The sequence below is a fragment of the Stegostoma tigrinum genome, chromosome 7 (assembly GCF_030684315.1).
Source record: "Stegostoma tigrinum isolate sSteTig4 chromosome 7, sSteTig4.hap1, whole genome shotgun sequence".
In the NCBI taxonomy this organism is placed as follows: domain Eukaryota; kingdom Metazoa; phylum Chordata; class Chondrichthyes; order Orectolobiformes; family Stegostomatidae; genus Stegostoma; species Stegostoma tigrinum.
Genome location: NC_081360.1, coordinates 19,384,843 through 19,400,252, shown reverse-complemented (window position 1 = coordinate 19,400,252; position 15,410 = coordinate 19,384,843). Strand labels below are relative to the sequence as shown.

Here is a 15,410-nt window from a genome sequence, read left to right as displayed (position 1 = left end):
GACCCAGTTCTTTAGCTACATCAAGAATGCAAACTTGAAATCACTGACAAGTAAGTACCCCAATCATGTTGTAGCTTCTAACCTCGTGAGGTTAACATTAATGTCACTATTTCAGCTGCAGTAAGAGACTTTTCAGTACAGCATGTGATGAATGAGGTTTTGCACTTATCCCTAGATAAATCTATCTTGCTCAGCAGCAACCTCTCTTCCCCATATCTACATCTAGTGACAACGCCATAATAACTGACCCCTCAGAACGCGGTGTAACTTCTGACAATGTCTGAGGCCAATTACGACAGCCCAACCCAACAGTACATGGCAGATATTCAGATTAGGAATCTCCTTAAAGCCCGTTTTCACATTCATAAAATAGGAAAATGCTTTTACTGGTCACTTAAAACAAGATAAAATATAGCTGGTCAGATAAACAAAATGTATTCATATTTGTTTATTACTGCCACTTGGCATCTCAGCCCAACCAAAAGAGTTAGCTCCTGAGTCACTATGAAGTGAGAGTTTGCAATGTTTTTCATGAAAATGATACTACATGATCAAAGTTTCTCATTTTGAAACACTATAATTAAGTAAATGCAAAGGCAAACTGAAAGTGAAAGGTGGTTCTATATCTTGGATAAAGTTTCCTTCTGGTGTTTAATGAATCAAAACTATGAGTCACACATCTGATCGGAAGCATCTTTCTATTCATTCCTTTAATAAAATGTCAGCTTTACAAACATAATCGTGTGCAAACACTTATGTGCAATGAATTTTGCATCAAGAATTTAGCTTCACTTACCAGCGCTCTTTAGCTGAAGCTGCATTTGATTCAGAAAATTAAAAGTGACAATTGTGTTCCCTGTAAAGTGACAAACCCTAATCCTCTGAAAGGTTACTCTGAATAAGAGAAATCAGATTTGCCTAATGCACCATGCTTTTACTTTTTAATAACTGAGACCATACGGTTTTACTTAAGTTCTTCTTAACTCTGTTCCATTTTAAAACTTCTTGTTCACTTTCTGAATTTGTTAATGTTCAGAATAAAATAAGGTCAGATTGTTCCCACCACCAAACAAAACCAATATATTCTTTATAATTTGTTGGCCAATACATGTCAGGAAGTAACTATGGTATACCTTGACTGATGTGATTTTTTTTTTAAAAAAATCATTATTCAGTTTTGCTCTCCCTCCAGCACAACCTCTCCTGGCTGTAAATGGTAGAGCGGCCTTACATAATTCTACCTGTCCAATCTCTCGTACTCATGATATTGTGACCAGCAGAAAACATCCTCAAAGCTAACGGCACAACACAGCATTGGACACACATTACACCTAATGCCACTATGCCATTCTCTACACCATATGGCATTTCTGTACCAACATAGCGTCATATACCTGTGAATGTGCAGCTCATGATGAAGTTCTGAGATGGGACATCTGTACTTCCAATTCCAACACTGCTCCTCTATCTCTCTCTCCCTCTCTCTCTTTCACTCCCTTCCCCCACCACCACTGTAGTTAATGGAGCAAGAGCAAGTCAACACCTCCATAATTCAGTATTCTATCCCCTGCTCCTTAACAGGAGGTAAGCCAGGTTGCAGGGGTTGGTGAGGGGTTAGACACATTGAAATCCTGCATGGGTCCCTTCTGCTAGCAGCTACAAAATGGTTTACACTTCAGGCAAAGTAACAATTTGGAAGAAAACATTAAATAAAAATAATTCTGATTCCATAAATTATGTTTACAATATAAAGTGCACACAGAAGAACAGTACGTCTGGGAAATAGAGGCTAATGCATTTAAGTTTGTGCAATAGTACTGATTGACACAAGTGAGCAATTCATATCATCATGAAGTGTTGTGCTTGATTATTGTGAAATCAATCTAATGATTTAAAGAAAGCTTTGTGAGGCTAAGAAAGATGGGTAGGGGTATGTTACAAACACAAAATCATTCCAACAATGCCAGTTTATCAATCACATTGGAAGTATTTTTGGAAAGGAATACTACTTCCGCTGTCTTGGTTGGAAGTCAATGTACTGAGCAATAAGATGACAGTAACCATGACCTTTAGAGCTTTCAAAAAAAAGACATCAGGCAGCAAGATTAGGAGACTGTCTCCAGCTGCAAGATTTTTCCTCACAGGTACGTAAATAGCTGGAGCATCACATCGATTCTGTTCCAGAGGGATCCTGATGGGATTAGCTCTCCATTTCAGCGCTGGTGAGGTTTTGAGGCCTTGGCACTTGCAATGCAAACCAACTTCATTCCTAAGTGATCCTATTAAGTGTTTTAAAATGCCAAAGGGAGCAAGTTTTTTTTTAAATAGACATCCGCCAGCGCTATGATCCTTTAAGAAAAAATGCCTTTTTAAAAAAGTAAACAGACTGTCTTCCTTGCGCAGAAGCATCAGGATTTTTTTTTAAAAAGAGTAGAAGTGGGTGAGCTCCATTACTACCTGTAACAGGAGACAGAGGAAGGTTCATCAAAATGAAATCTGTGCTACATGATCAGAAATGGACACACTGATTTGTTGCATAGTCTCATTTGGCTGACAATCAGATGGAGATCAGGGAAAACAGGAATGATCAGTAACAGCAGACAGGAAGCCATAGGATTTTTGTTCCTTCCAGTGATTTGACCTCATCACTTCAGCTCACTTTGGGGGTTGTATTCAGTTTCTCCAGACGAGATCTGGTTCAGACGCTTGCTGGAACCCCAGAGCTTCCTGGAAAGTTGCCCTGATCGCATCTATTTGTGGAAGGAAGAGAAAAAGCAGAAATAGAGGGAAAAAGGTCACCAGTATGAAGGAGCCAGTAAACTGAGACCTCAAAATAAGTGTCTCCAGCATTCCTCGTTCAAGTTGAGTAACCTCCACACAAGGTAAACCAATGTTCTATCTTTTTAAAAAATGAAAAGGTTTATTACCATCGTGCAAGGGAAGTGACGAGAACGAACCAGCAAAGGGCTCAGTTAGATGCTGATAACGGAAAAAGTGAACATTCTGAAATCCAAAAAAGTTTTGATTCCATTTTTAAAGCAGCTTTTTAAACATATATGTTTTGCAGGGATTAACATTTAACTGCCTCCTTTTAGAGTTAGGACATGCACATTTCTTCATGGGTCCTGAAGAGACACAATAAAAACGGTTGCCACTTCTGAAATGACAATCGTTAGATAATTGGATTGATTAATTTTGGTAATCATAGAAATAGATATCACTAAATTCTGGATAATCCAACTCTTTACAGGAATGAAACCTTCCCTTCCTCTTCCTGGTTCTTCTCGTCAGTCCCTGGCGATGCTTTACATCCTCCTGTTCCTTCAACATTATTCCTTTCTTTTCCTTCCTGAAAGGATGCAGCATCATTCAAAAGGGCAGCCAGAATATGGAATCACTCCTGCCCTTGGTCACCCCGTCTATTACTAGTGTTACTTTTCTGACTCCTTGCTTGATTCTGGGAAGTGAAACCTGTTGCATTGTTCCATGTGTTGGCTGGGTGACTTTAGGTTCAGCTGCAATAGAAAAGGCAGGTGGGAGCTCTCCACCGTCTTGTAGATGTAGTTCAGAACTGTGGACTTTACCTCAGCTGGCTTGCCTACGCCGACAATGATCAGTTTGCCGTCCTCCAGTCCCACTAGGATGTGACTGTTCTCCTTGGTGATGGACACACAGTGAATTGGCAATCTCATTGCTAGCGGGGTTGCACTAAGCTTCAGACTGAAATGAAATGTTTCAGAAATGTTAGCTCCTCAAGTTCAGTTACTGCTATTAAAAAGAGATATCGAAAAAAACGAGCACCAATACAGCACCTTCATAACTCCTAGATGTGCTGAGTACTTTCCAGTCAATTAAGTAATTTCAAACTCTGCAGTGTGCTCTTACAATAAACTGTAATTGCGACCAGGAAATTTTTTTTTTCATAAAGTGTGTTGGTTAAAGGAGACTTTTACAAGCTACACCTTCAAGCTGTGCGTGGCAAATTAAGGACTCATGTGACTCTTGAATTTGATCGTCAAACACACTTTGATAGTAATTAAGTTACTTGTTATGTTTTTATAAACTGTTATTGGCATTGTACTGAGAAATTATCCGTTAACATTCTTGTAAAAACCTCTAAAATGTTTTTGACGTATATCTCTGTCTTGTTTTTCATTACTGTTGTCATTTGAGTAACAAGGTTAGGACTGGTGAACTGCCTTTCCAGTCTTTCAATCACCCCTAAACCACGTTTTGGGCAGTGCGCGTGGGGGAGGTGGAGTTTTATCTTCCAGAGTTCTACGCTGATGGTTTATAATTGTTTACCTACCGTTAGAATGTATTTATTTGTAACAAATAGTAATCCTTTTCTGCACACAAACCTGATCCACACACTATTCAACTTGGGTCTGAAAGACCGCTAATTGGAAAATTCTGTACACTTATTAACATTTTTAACTTTGAAACAACTCTGGGAATTGCACAGTTTGATTTCCAGCACACTACCCCAGTTAAGTGTAACAGTGTGTCACTGCCGTCGTCACTCAAGCTGGTCCAGGTTATAGTTTGGGAGGCGTTGATGTGCAACCTGCAAAACACTAGGTGGAGGAGACCAATGTAGGTCAGTGTTACATCAACCTTAAAACCAGATTGCAATTGTTAACAAAGCACCATCTTTTAAGTGCACAATTTGCATTAATATAAAGTAAACAATGCCTGAAGATGCTTCACAAATAAACAAACCGTATTAAGAATAACAAAGATATTTAAGTTTGTTCTCAATGAAACAGGGATTGGAGGGGATATGGAACAGAAATAACATGGTTCATTTAACTCAGTTGTAAAAGGAATGTCCAAAGGCAAACTAGTCAGGTACAATGAACAAGGAGCAAAAAAAATTGAGCATCTGCACAAGAAACTCTGACTTACTTGTAAACTGATCAAAAGTTTTTAAAAAATATTATTCATTGTTATTCATTGATGAAAATTATTTCATTACCTGGTTCAAGAAGAGCTCTAGCCTTAATGCCTGAAATTCCCATCAACCATTGTGACTATGCTTCGAATGTGGCAGATTAAAAAATATTCATAAACGAGCTGCTCTCTCACATAGATTAGAGGCTACTTTTAGAATTAGCTTTTGTTAGTAATACAAGTTCTCCAGCAACAATATGGCCAAGTCAAGCCTGGGACTGATTGTGTTTTCTGGCTCTTGATGTTTACTGATAATCACCTCACCTGTACAAATCCCGTATAGACAGAAATCCCTCCATGCTGCCGAGAATGATATGCTCACCACTGACAAGCAGGTCAGTTACTTGTTCTTTTAGAGTCTCACTTGCCAAGTGTTTGCCATTCACAGAATACAGATGTAGAGCATTCTTATCCTGCAAAAAGCAAAAACGTAAGAGAACAGTAGTTCTGAGAGAGACTCGGCGCAATGCTCTCCAACAAACAGTTAACTAGATTTTAGTATTCCCATAATCCAGCCAGTTTGGGAATCTTTCTCTGTCCAAAATTTTAGGAGTTTGAAGGTGGGAAGAAGTCAGGATTTGTGTGTAGACAAGGCTATTCCTGCAAGCTGTTTCACACACTTTGTAAAAATGTCCCATGTGAGGGTTCTAAACTCCAACCAAGGATTCAAGCTACTGTGCCTGCAAAGCCCCAGGGACTTAATATCTATGGAAATGTCAAATTCCAATAGAAGAGTTAGTTTGTAAAATATTTTGGGGGTTTGGGAGTAAGAGAAGAGTGTGGAAAAGAGTCAAGACCATAAGAAACGGGATTAGGAGTCTCCTGGCATTTATCCTATAAAGCCCCTTACAAATCCTAAACATTTCAATGGGATCACCTCACTTTCTTCTAAATTCCACTAAGTAGGTTCCCAACCTGTTTAAGATTAGCTCATATGACGATCCGTCCATTCAAGGGATCATCTTAGCAAACCTTCTCTGAATTGCCTCTAATGAAATACTATTTTTTTTAAATAAGGGTATTAAAATTGCTCTCAGTACTTCAGATTGACTTTGATTGTATTTAATTATGCTAATGATTCATTAGTCCAAGTCTGTGACATCTTTTAGAATTTTTTTTGTACCAGAGTTATTGTAGGAGATTTGAGAGCCTCAAGGTATGCAAACCAAGGGTTGGCTAACCCTTTGCTCTGGCACACAATTGATTCAAATCCATGTTATACCATTTCATTCTTTCTCCCCTTCTTCCTCGGCCTGTTGGTGCAGCGAGTCTCCACTTTGTTGTGGTCTCTGTCACTGCAGCTGGGGTGCACACAGCAGACATACGAGGTGCAAAATATTGGATTCATAATTCTATAAATGCATCAAGCAGTTCATGTTTTTAGTTCATAACATTTTCACAAGTTCACATTTCACTTAAGTGGTAAATCCACACAGATGGCCACTGATGTTGTACCTTAAAATTTGATTTTCCCTCTATGACAGTGTTGACAATGATGTGTCCCTCCAATGATACGGACAGATTGGGAACGGAGAGAGGGAGTGAGCTCACACAGGGCGGTTGAAGTGTCCTCATATACTGCCCGCGTCGAATGGTATGAATGATCACGGTTCCATCCTAGAGGAGACGCACAAAGGGAATCGGACAGTCATCTGGTCATTTAGACTTCATCAACTGGTCAACATCAACTTGTAAACCAAGATAACAGTCTTCACCTGGCTCTGATATAAACTATCAAAAGGCAACACACAACCAACAACTACTATCCTAAGACATGCTAACCAGAATCTTCAGAAATTGGATTGCTTGGCGATATCGATTGAGGGCCTCTAGATATTTTCCCCACACAAGGAAACATTCTTCTCTTTCCATTCTATCAAAACTTCAAGTTATTTTAACAACCTGTTACAGGGTTGCCCTCAGCGCTCCATTTTCCAGAAATAAAAAAGACCCAGTCAATCCTTTTTGATACATTTACTGTTTACTTTTGTAAGAACCTGTAGTGGATGAAAGACAATAAAAGTAAATAGATGAAACTGGATCACCTGAATTTTAACAGAAAGAATTTCTTTTAAGGAAGTGCTAAGTGTAACATGGTGAGTACTTGGAGCCAGAAATTAGTACGGGGAATCAATCCTTTGGACTGCACTGGTGGCCATCTCGTCAATTAGCAATTACTATCTGGACTATTGAATTTTACCTTGGAGCCCGAAACAGCCATATCCAGCTCTGTACTGATAGCTAGGCTCGTTATCTCCTCAGTATGTCCGTATAGTATCTGCATGGGCTTCTGCGCTAGACCAACAGCTATTCCTCCCTGAATCAAAAAGGAAGTTGACGACACATCAGTGAAGAATATCAGCTTGCAGGCAGACAAGAATAAACCTGCTGCCAAATACAACAGAAAGCCTTGAATTAGTACAGTGCTTCAGAAGGCTTCAAGTTGCCCCACAGTCAGACAATGAAACGTTTTTGAAGCATAAAGTGACTATTGTCATCTAGAAAACTTGGCCGCCAATAAGGCCCCACGACCAACAATGTGTTAATGGCCAGATAATCTGTATTTAGGCCTCATTATGAAAGCTGTCATTAGGGCATCAGTATATAATTTGTCTTCAAGTTTCCAGAACAGGGCTCGAATTATTGCCTTTCAACTCAGGGCAAACTCCTCGTCTAAGAGAATTAAAGTCAATTATCTGCAGTCTCGCTATTGCCTTGGTTGAATTCACCAGTTCAGCATAAATATATATTGCTGAATTGCATTATTAGCAAACTATTACACAGCTGGCTGAGGAACAGCAGGGCTGATTCGATGATTAACACAGTCTCATATTTATGTCTCACTCTTTGCAATATGTAGCACTACTAATTTGTTTGTGACTGAGACTAGGCATCCATCTATTAAAACGCCAATGTTCTAGCCTTGTTATTTATATGCTTTGGTTTGCTGGGGTGGTTGGTACTACTTCACGTTTTGTTTTTCAGTGGTTTGTATATCGGGTCCAGTTCAATGTGTTTGTTGTTGGAGGTCTGCTAAGGTCCAGCTGGACCCAATATACAAACCACTGAGAAACAGAACCGAAGTAATGCCAACCACCCCAGCAAACCAAGACAAATAAATAACAAGGACAGAACACTAATGCTTCACTGAAGACGCACTGACGATGTTACCTAGCAGGGTGACGAAACATCTGCACTCAAGCAAATCTACAACCTCATCCACAACCCGAGGTACAAATCTTCTCAAAAACTTTAAAATGAGGATGTCCCTCAAACAATTGTTCTATGGGACTATTGCAGATTGAAATGAATTTTTATGTCAACCTGAACATTGAGAACTATAACACTGCTACAACAAACCTGAGGTGAAAGGTTTGTGTGCAGCTGAGTGATACTTCTCAATGTATGGGCTGATTTGGACCAACTGTAAGCAGATTCACGTAGTTTAACTTTGAGACTATCTAAATACCATGAGGCTATAAAATGCTGCAGTTTACAAACCGTAATGGAAACAAAGCTATAAATACAGACCTGCTGTAAGATTTGCCAAATCATGCATGTTGTGTCTCTTGAGCCCGATATCAAATGGATTCCACAGTAATCAGTTGCCAAGCAAGTCACAATGTCTAAAATGAGACCAGAAAATGTGATGACATCCAAAATGTAAAGAGTGAATGGGTCTAAAGCCTTCTGGAACTACAGGAAGATCACTTATTAATTTTGATCATTTATTTTGTCCACCACAGTCCATGCTTTGCTACATATATCCCTCACTGGGAGATTATCTCTGATATTGCTCATGGTGACCTGGATGATACTGTAAAATAACAGGGTAGCTGTATGCTATAACAGTACAAGTCTCAGGAAGAATGGAGACAATTGTATAGTTAGCCATGAATCATTTCTGTTCTGCTGCAAGTGGATTAGACTGACTTTACCCATGTAATTTGTATAACTATTCACTGTGCTACAATTTACTGCAGAAATAATCAGTTAGTAATATAGTAGGGATATAATTTGGCTTTTAGTGGGAGACTTCCTCTCATTGGTGATGCTTACAATAGCTTGTAAAGAAATTTTTAAAATATATTTTGTTTGCTGGAATATAGATTTGCTGTGAGTCCTGCCATAAATCCTATCCCACCAGAATCTCTGACTGACTGAACATTAATACTCGGGTTTTCATGGAATGGGAAGATGAGTTTGATGGAGACATTGTACTAGAAGGAGTAGAAATCATATTATAGGTGCAAGATAATAAAGTGTGGAGCTGGATGAAGACAGCAGGCCAAGCAGCATCTCAGGAGCACAAAAGCTGACGTTTTGGGCCTAGACCCTTCATCAGAGAGGTATTATATCATATTATATTATATTATATCATATTATATTACAGGTGCAGTTGGCTTGTAGATGTTTTGAGAATTCTTGAAGACTGCTAGCAATAACACACCAACTCTACATTAAAAGGTTTACAGTTTTGAGCTTGCTTACATTATTTCAGTTTCATGATAATTTCTCAGATTCTCTCACATCACAAGTCTATGCCACTTCCCCTTATTATTTACTCAAGGTAAGTGGGCATTGCTGACTAGGTCAGCATTTAGGTACCACCTTTAAGTTTGCTAAAGAAGGTGATTCCGAGTTGCCTTGTTGAACTGGTGTAATCCTTTTGGTGTAGGAACATGCACAATGCTGTTAGGAAGGGAGTTTCAGAATTTTGAGCCACTACAATAAAGGACTGATGGTATAGTTGAAAATCAGGCTGGTGTGCAACTTGGAAAGAGAATTTGCAGAATGTGACGTTCTGCTTTGTCCTGGATGGAGTCAAGCTACTTGAGGATTGCATTTATTCAGGCAAATGGGGCGTATGCCATCAAGCAGGCACGGTAGCACAGTGGTTAGCACTGCTGCCTCACAGCGCCAGGGGCCCGGGTTCGATTTCAGCCTCGGGCGACTATCTTGTGCGGAGTTTGCACATTCTCCCTGTGTCTGCGTGCGTTTCCTCCAGGAGCTCCGGTTTCCTCCCACAGTCCAGAGATGTGCAGGTTAGGTGGATTGGCCATGCTAAATTGCCCATAGTGTTCAGGGAGGTGTAGATGAGGTGGGTTATAGGGAGATGGGTCTGGGTGGGATGCTGAGAGGTTCGGTGTGGACTTGTTGGGCCAAAGGACCTCTTTACACAATGTAGGAATTCTATGATTTCTATGATACTTCTGACTTGTGCTTTGTAGATGGTGGACAGGCTTTGGAGAAACAGGATGTGAGTTATTTGCGATAGAATTCCTAGCCTCTCGCCTGCTCTAACAACCATAGTATTTATATGATCGCTCAAGTACAATGGCAAGATGTTGATAGCGGGAGATTCAGCAATGGTAAAAGCTACTGAAAGTCAAGGGGCAACAGTTAGGTTCTCTCTGATTAGAGATGATCATCGCTTGGCACTTATTGGTGGTCTGAATGTTACTTTATGGAATCTCTGACCAAAAGTTAGCTTTTTGTGGGAATATGTCTAACATACACCACTGTAGCACCTAATTGGCACAGCATGATTTGTTTTGTTTTTGCTTCTTTATTATTCATGGGATAAGGGCGTCACTGCCTAGGCAGCATTTATTGCCCATCAGGCAGTTAACAGTCAACCATATTGCTGTGGGATTGGAGTGACATGTAGGCTAGACCAGATAAGGATGGCAGTTTCCTTCCCTAAAGGGCATTAGTGAACCAAATAGGTTTTTCTGACAATTGACAACGAATTCAGTCATCATTACATTCTTAATTCCAGATATTTGTTGAATTCAAAATTCCAACATCTGCCGTGGCAGGATTTGAACCTGAATCCGCAGAACATTAGCTGGGTCACTGGATCAAAAATCCAGCAATTATACCACTAAGTGATTGCCTCCCCTTTGTTGAATGAAGGGTCTGGTTGGATGGAAATTGAGGGAAAAGGGAACTCTATCATGGTTCTGGGAAGAAGTGAAAGGGTGCAAACAGAAGTAGGGGAAAGGGAATGGACACATTTGAGGGTCCTGGCAGCAACAGTGGTTGGGGACGATTGCTTGCTGAGGGAAAAGGAAGCACCACTATGTGAGGTGGCATTTCAGAATTAATGTGGTGACAAATTCAGGAGAATGGAATAGAGTTCTTGCAGGAATTTGGGTGCGACGAAGAGGTGATGAAGGTAGCAGTGGGAACCTGTGGGTTCATCATGAGTATAGCTGGAAAAAGCCTATCCCTTGTTACCAGCTGTGTTGATATCGCTTACCCATATGTCTGATGTGTTGTCCAGTAAGCTTGCCCTTTGCAATGGCGGTCACTCGAATGCTATTATCCCAGTGCCCTGCACTGAAAAGCAGTTTTCCATCATGTGACACCACAAACAATTTTGAGTTCACTTCCAGCCCAGGAGTAAAAGGGCCATTGATGCAACGTTGTGTTCTGTAGACATGTGCAAAAGTAATGACCTTTTTAAAAAATGGCTTAACTACTGATAGATCATATCTACACAGATCATCACAGTCAATGAACATTCATTGCTGAAATCCTGTCAACAAACAAGACAGATCTGCACAGAGATAGTAGGAACTGCAGATGCTGGAGAATCTGAGGTTAACAAGGTGTAGAGCTGGATAAACACAGGAGGCCAAGCAGCATCAGAGGAGCTGGAAAGCCCACGTTTCAGGCCTAGACCCCATTTCTGAAGAAGGGTCTAGGCCTGAAAAGTCAGCTTTCCCGCTCCTCTGATGCTGCTTTGCCTGCTGCGTTCATCCAGCTCTACACCTTGTTAAATCTGCACACAACTGCATAGTGATTACAATAAATGGGCCATTTGATTCTTGTCAGCATTCATTCTCTACACAAGCAACAATCTGAACACCATTAAATTCAGCTGTCTTTATGTTTGTCCCGACCCTAAAAACCTTTCAAATTACCTTGTGGAACTGGAGGAACACAGCAGGGTCAGGCAGCAGAGCAGCAGGATAGTTCATGTTTCAGGCCTGGTCCCGTTGTCAGGACCTGATGAAGGGTCCAGGTCCAAATTGTTGACTTTCCTGTTCCTTTGATGCTGCCTGACCCTGCTGTGTTCTTCCAGCTCCACACTGTATTGACTCTGACTCCAGCATTTGCAATTCTTACTATCTCTGATTTTCAAATTACCCTTTTAGCCTCTTCTACTCGAGAAAATAGCTCAGCAATCTTGAGTTTTCCCGTGTTTGATTTCTGAACACTGCCCATATTAATCCATACTGTCTCGATATTTTTAAATAACTCTCAAACCATGCATGTTCAGACATTGAAGACAATACTGATATCATGGAGTGCATTAAGGATATGAAGAAACTAAGTCTAGAGCAAACACCGGTGGCACAGTGGCTCTGTGATTAGCACCGCTGCCCCACAGCACCAGGGACCTGGGTTCGATTCTAGCCTTTGGTGATGGTCTGTGTGGGGTTTGCACATTCTCCCCATTTCTACATGGGTTTCCGGTGAATAGTTTAAGCAAATTAGCCATGCTAAACTGCTCAGACTATCATGAGGTGTGCAGGCTGGGTGGATTAGCCATGGTAAATTTGGGGGTCTCTTTGGAGGGTTGGTGCAGATTTGATGGGCTGAACGGCCTCTTTCCACAATGTATTCTACCTCTTAACTGGCAGGTTGGACTGATAAGAAGGGCCATTGTTAAGGATCATACAATTTTAATACATTCTATGATTGTGCTGTAATAGGATAGCAAGCTAATTGGTAAGAGGTTACACTAAATGCAAAGAACATAGGAACAGTAAAGCACATTTGACTCAGTCTATTCTATCATTGGGTGATCTAACTCCAGATACTTTATTTCGCCCTATATCTCAATGTTTTTGATCAACAAAACTTTATTGAGCTCATATTTAAAATTATGTAGCACCAGCTACACTTTGTGGTAGAAAATTCCACGCTACCTGTGTGCATTTGGGTGTTTCCTAGCTTCAGTCCTCGAAGGGCAAGCTTTAACCATTAGACTGTCCTTTAGTCCTAGATTCCCCAGTCAGCAGAAAGAGTTTATATCTACCTTATCCTCCTTAATATCTTGAAACTTGATTCGAATTACCCGTGAACCTTCTAAATTCCAGGGACTACAACCTTGCATTGGAATTCAATCGTTACAGTCTATATATAATTCTGATCAATCTCAGGTACAATTCTTACTAAGTCAATATATCCTTTCTAAAGTGTGGTGCCCACAGAGACTCCAGGTGTCGTCTAACCAGAACTTTGCATAGCTGAAGCATGATTTCTTTCCTTTAGCTATAAGTCCCAATTGGGAACCCGCAGCATGGGTTCATTCACTCGGTTGATTCCAGAGTTGAGGGGGTTGGATTATGAGGACAGACTGAGTAGACTGGGATTATACTCATTGGAATTCAAAAGAATGAGGGGAGATTTTATAGAAACATAGAAGATTATGAAGGGAGTAGATAAGGTGGAGGCAGGGAGGTTGTTTCCGCCAGCAGGTGAAACTAGGACTAGAGGGCATTGCCTCAAAATTAAGGGAAGTAGATGAAGGACTGAGGTCAGGAGGAACTTCTTCCACCAAAGGGTTGTGAATCTGTGGAATTCCCTGCCCAGTGAAGCGGTTGAAGCTACCTCGCTGAATGTGTTTAAGGCAAGGCTAGATAAATATTTGAACAATAAAGGAATTAAGGGTTATGGTCAGTGGGAGGGTAAGTGTAGCTGAGTTTCACAAAGATCAACCATGATCTTATTAAATGGCAGAGCGGGCTCGAAGGGCCAGATGGCCTCCTCCTGCTCCTAGTTCTTATGTTCTAATAGCCTTTGCAATCATTTTTCCATAACTGCTCATGGAGCATCAGTGATTCATGTCCTGGAATTCCCCAAAGGCTCTTTGTTCCTCTACTGTTTCCAGCTTTTCATTATTTTATAAGTACACAGTTTTCACTCTTTTAGGTCCAAAGTTGACAAGTTCACATTTGCTTACATTGATATCCATTTGTCACAGTTTCACAAATTCACCTAGTCTACTAAATTTTCCTTGTAATTTGGTGCTTCTGACCACCAATGTTTACACCTACCTTCCTGTCATTGCCAAACTTGGATATAACAATCACTATTCTATCATCTAAGTGGTTAATACACAGTTAAGAGTACAGCACAGACCCATAGCAGATATTTATCAGTTGAGTTCTGTTCATTTCAGTACCTGCCTATTATTCCTCCTGTCTCCTGCTCTGAAATATATTGTTTATAGATGCATGCACTGCAACCTCAAATTAGCATGATCAGCACTCAACTGGATAAAAATTACTTACTTTGAATTAGTTACTGTTGGATCCCGGGAGAACGTGAAGTAGTTGGAAATATTTTTATCATAAGGCAACCATCCATGAGTTCCCATCAGGCAATTCTGACTCAAAGTCACCTATAGATCCAAAGCACAGGCACTTAAGAGATCATCTGGTGAAACCTGCATCATACTGCCCCACGTACAAGCATAGTGCAGGAAGTGAGATACCGTCCAGTAAACACACATATTACTCTATAAAGGACAAATGACAAATCAGGCTTCTACATTTATTTCAGCCTCATTCTACTGAACATTATTTTTCAACAAACAGTGAAGAATCACTTGTAGTGATTTATGAGGAATTACTAAACAGCTTCACAGATATTTGAAGAATACATTTGGCTACAACAGCTCCAACTATGTTAAGTGCATGAAATTAAACGCTCCTGAAAGGTAGGCAGAAGTGAAGGAGTGTCAATGATGCTTCCATCAGCCCTTGGTATTGCATTTTCTACACATTGGATATATTGTAGAGAAATACAAACAATGTACTGTTATAGTGGTTTATTGCTGTTGAAGATTTTGAGAGAGTTGTAGTTCCAGTTTTCATTAACATTTTGGCTAAACTGACAGTTTTGAGGTTTTTAAATTTGGATTTGGTACACAGCATATTTTTTTCTGTCCAATATCTAAATAAACACTCAGAAATCACAACCAGATATCTCTTGATCTGTGCACCAACTTTTGGAATCAGTTGTGATCGCAGTTGTGATTCTTTTTGAAAGGCAGGCTGACAATCCTATGTAGCAGACCAACACTGCTGCTAAGATTCGATAGCATCTGTTTAAGTATAACAGGCCTAAAATGAATAGCATCTTGTACAAAGGAATAAGGCATTGATTGTACCACAACGTCACTGGAGATAGCGAGTTTGAAAACCCCTGGATTGGGCAGCTTTAAACTAGCTCTCTCAAAACTCAAGATAATAAAATGTGAGGCTGGGTGAACACAGCAGGCCAAGCAGCATCTCAGGAGCACAAAAGCTGACGTTTCGGGCCTAGACCCTTCATCAGAGAGGGGGATGGGGAGAGGGAACTGGAATAAATAGGGAGAGAGGGGGAGGCGGACCGAAGATGGAGAGAAAAGAAGATAGGTGGAGAGAGTATAGGTG

The 15,410-nt window shown here is 40.4% G+C and overlaps 1 protein-coding gene across 11 annotated transcripts in view; it reads right to left on the bottom strand.

Moving 5' to 3' along the window:
* Nucleotides 1–681: 681 nt before the first annotated feature.
* nbeal1 (neurobeachin-like 1) overlaps nt 682–15,410 on the bottom strand; it is a 214,191-nt gene continuing 199,462 nt past the window's right edge. For 7 of the 11 annotated variants that reach the window (XM_048533953.2, XM_059647081.1, XM_048533951.2 and 4 more), the window contains 7 exons: nt 14,265–14,374; nt 11,219–11,391; nt 8,485–8,579; nt 7,154–7,270; nt 6,409–6,570; nt 5,218–5,366; nt 2,631–3,720 (listed from right to left, as the gene is read on the bottom strand). In XM_048533953.2, the coding sequence (XP_048389910.2) occupies nt 3,432–3,720; nt 5,218–5,366; nt 6,409–6,570; nt 7,154–7,270; nt 8,485–8,579; nt 11,219–11,391; nt 14,265–14,374 (1,095 nt within the window). In that variant the 3' untranslated portion in view covers nt 2,631–3,431. Of the gene's footprint in view, nt 3,721–5,217; nt 5,367–6,408; nt 6,571–7,153; nt 7,271–8,484; nt 8,580–11,218; nt 11,392–14,264; nt 14,375–15,410 lie in introns of all 11 variants that reach the window. The other 4 variants (XM_048533955.2, XM_048533959.2, XM_048533962.2 and 1 more) reach the window with 1 other exon arrangement.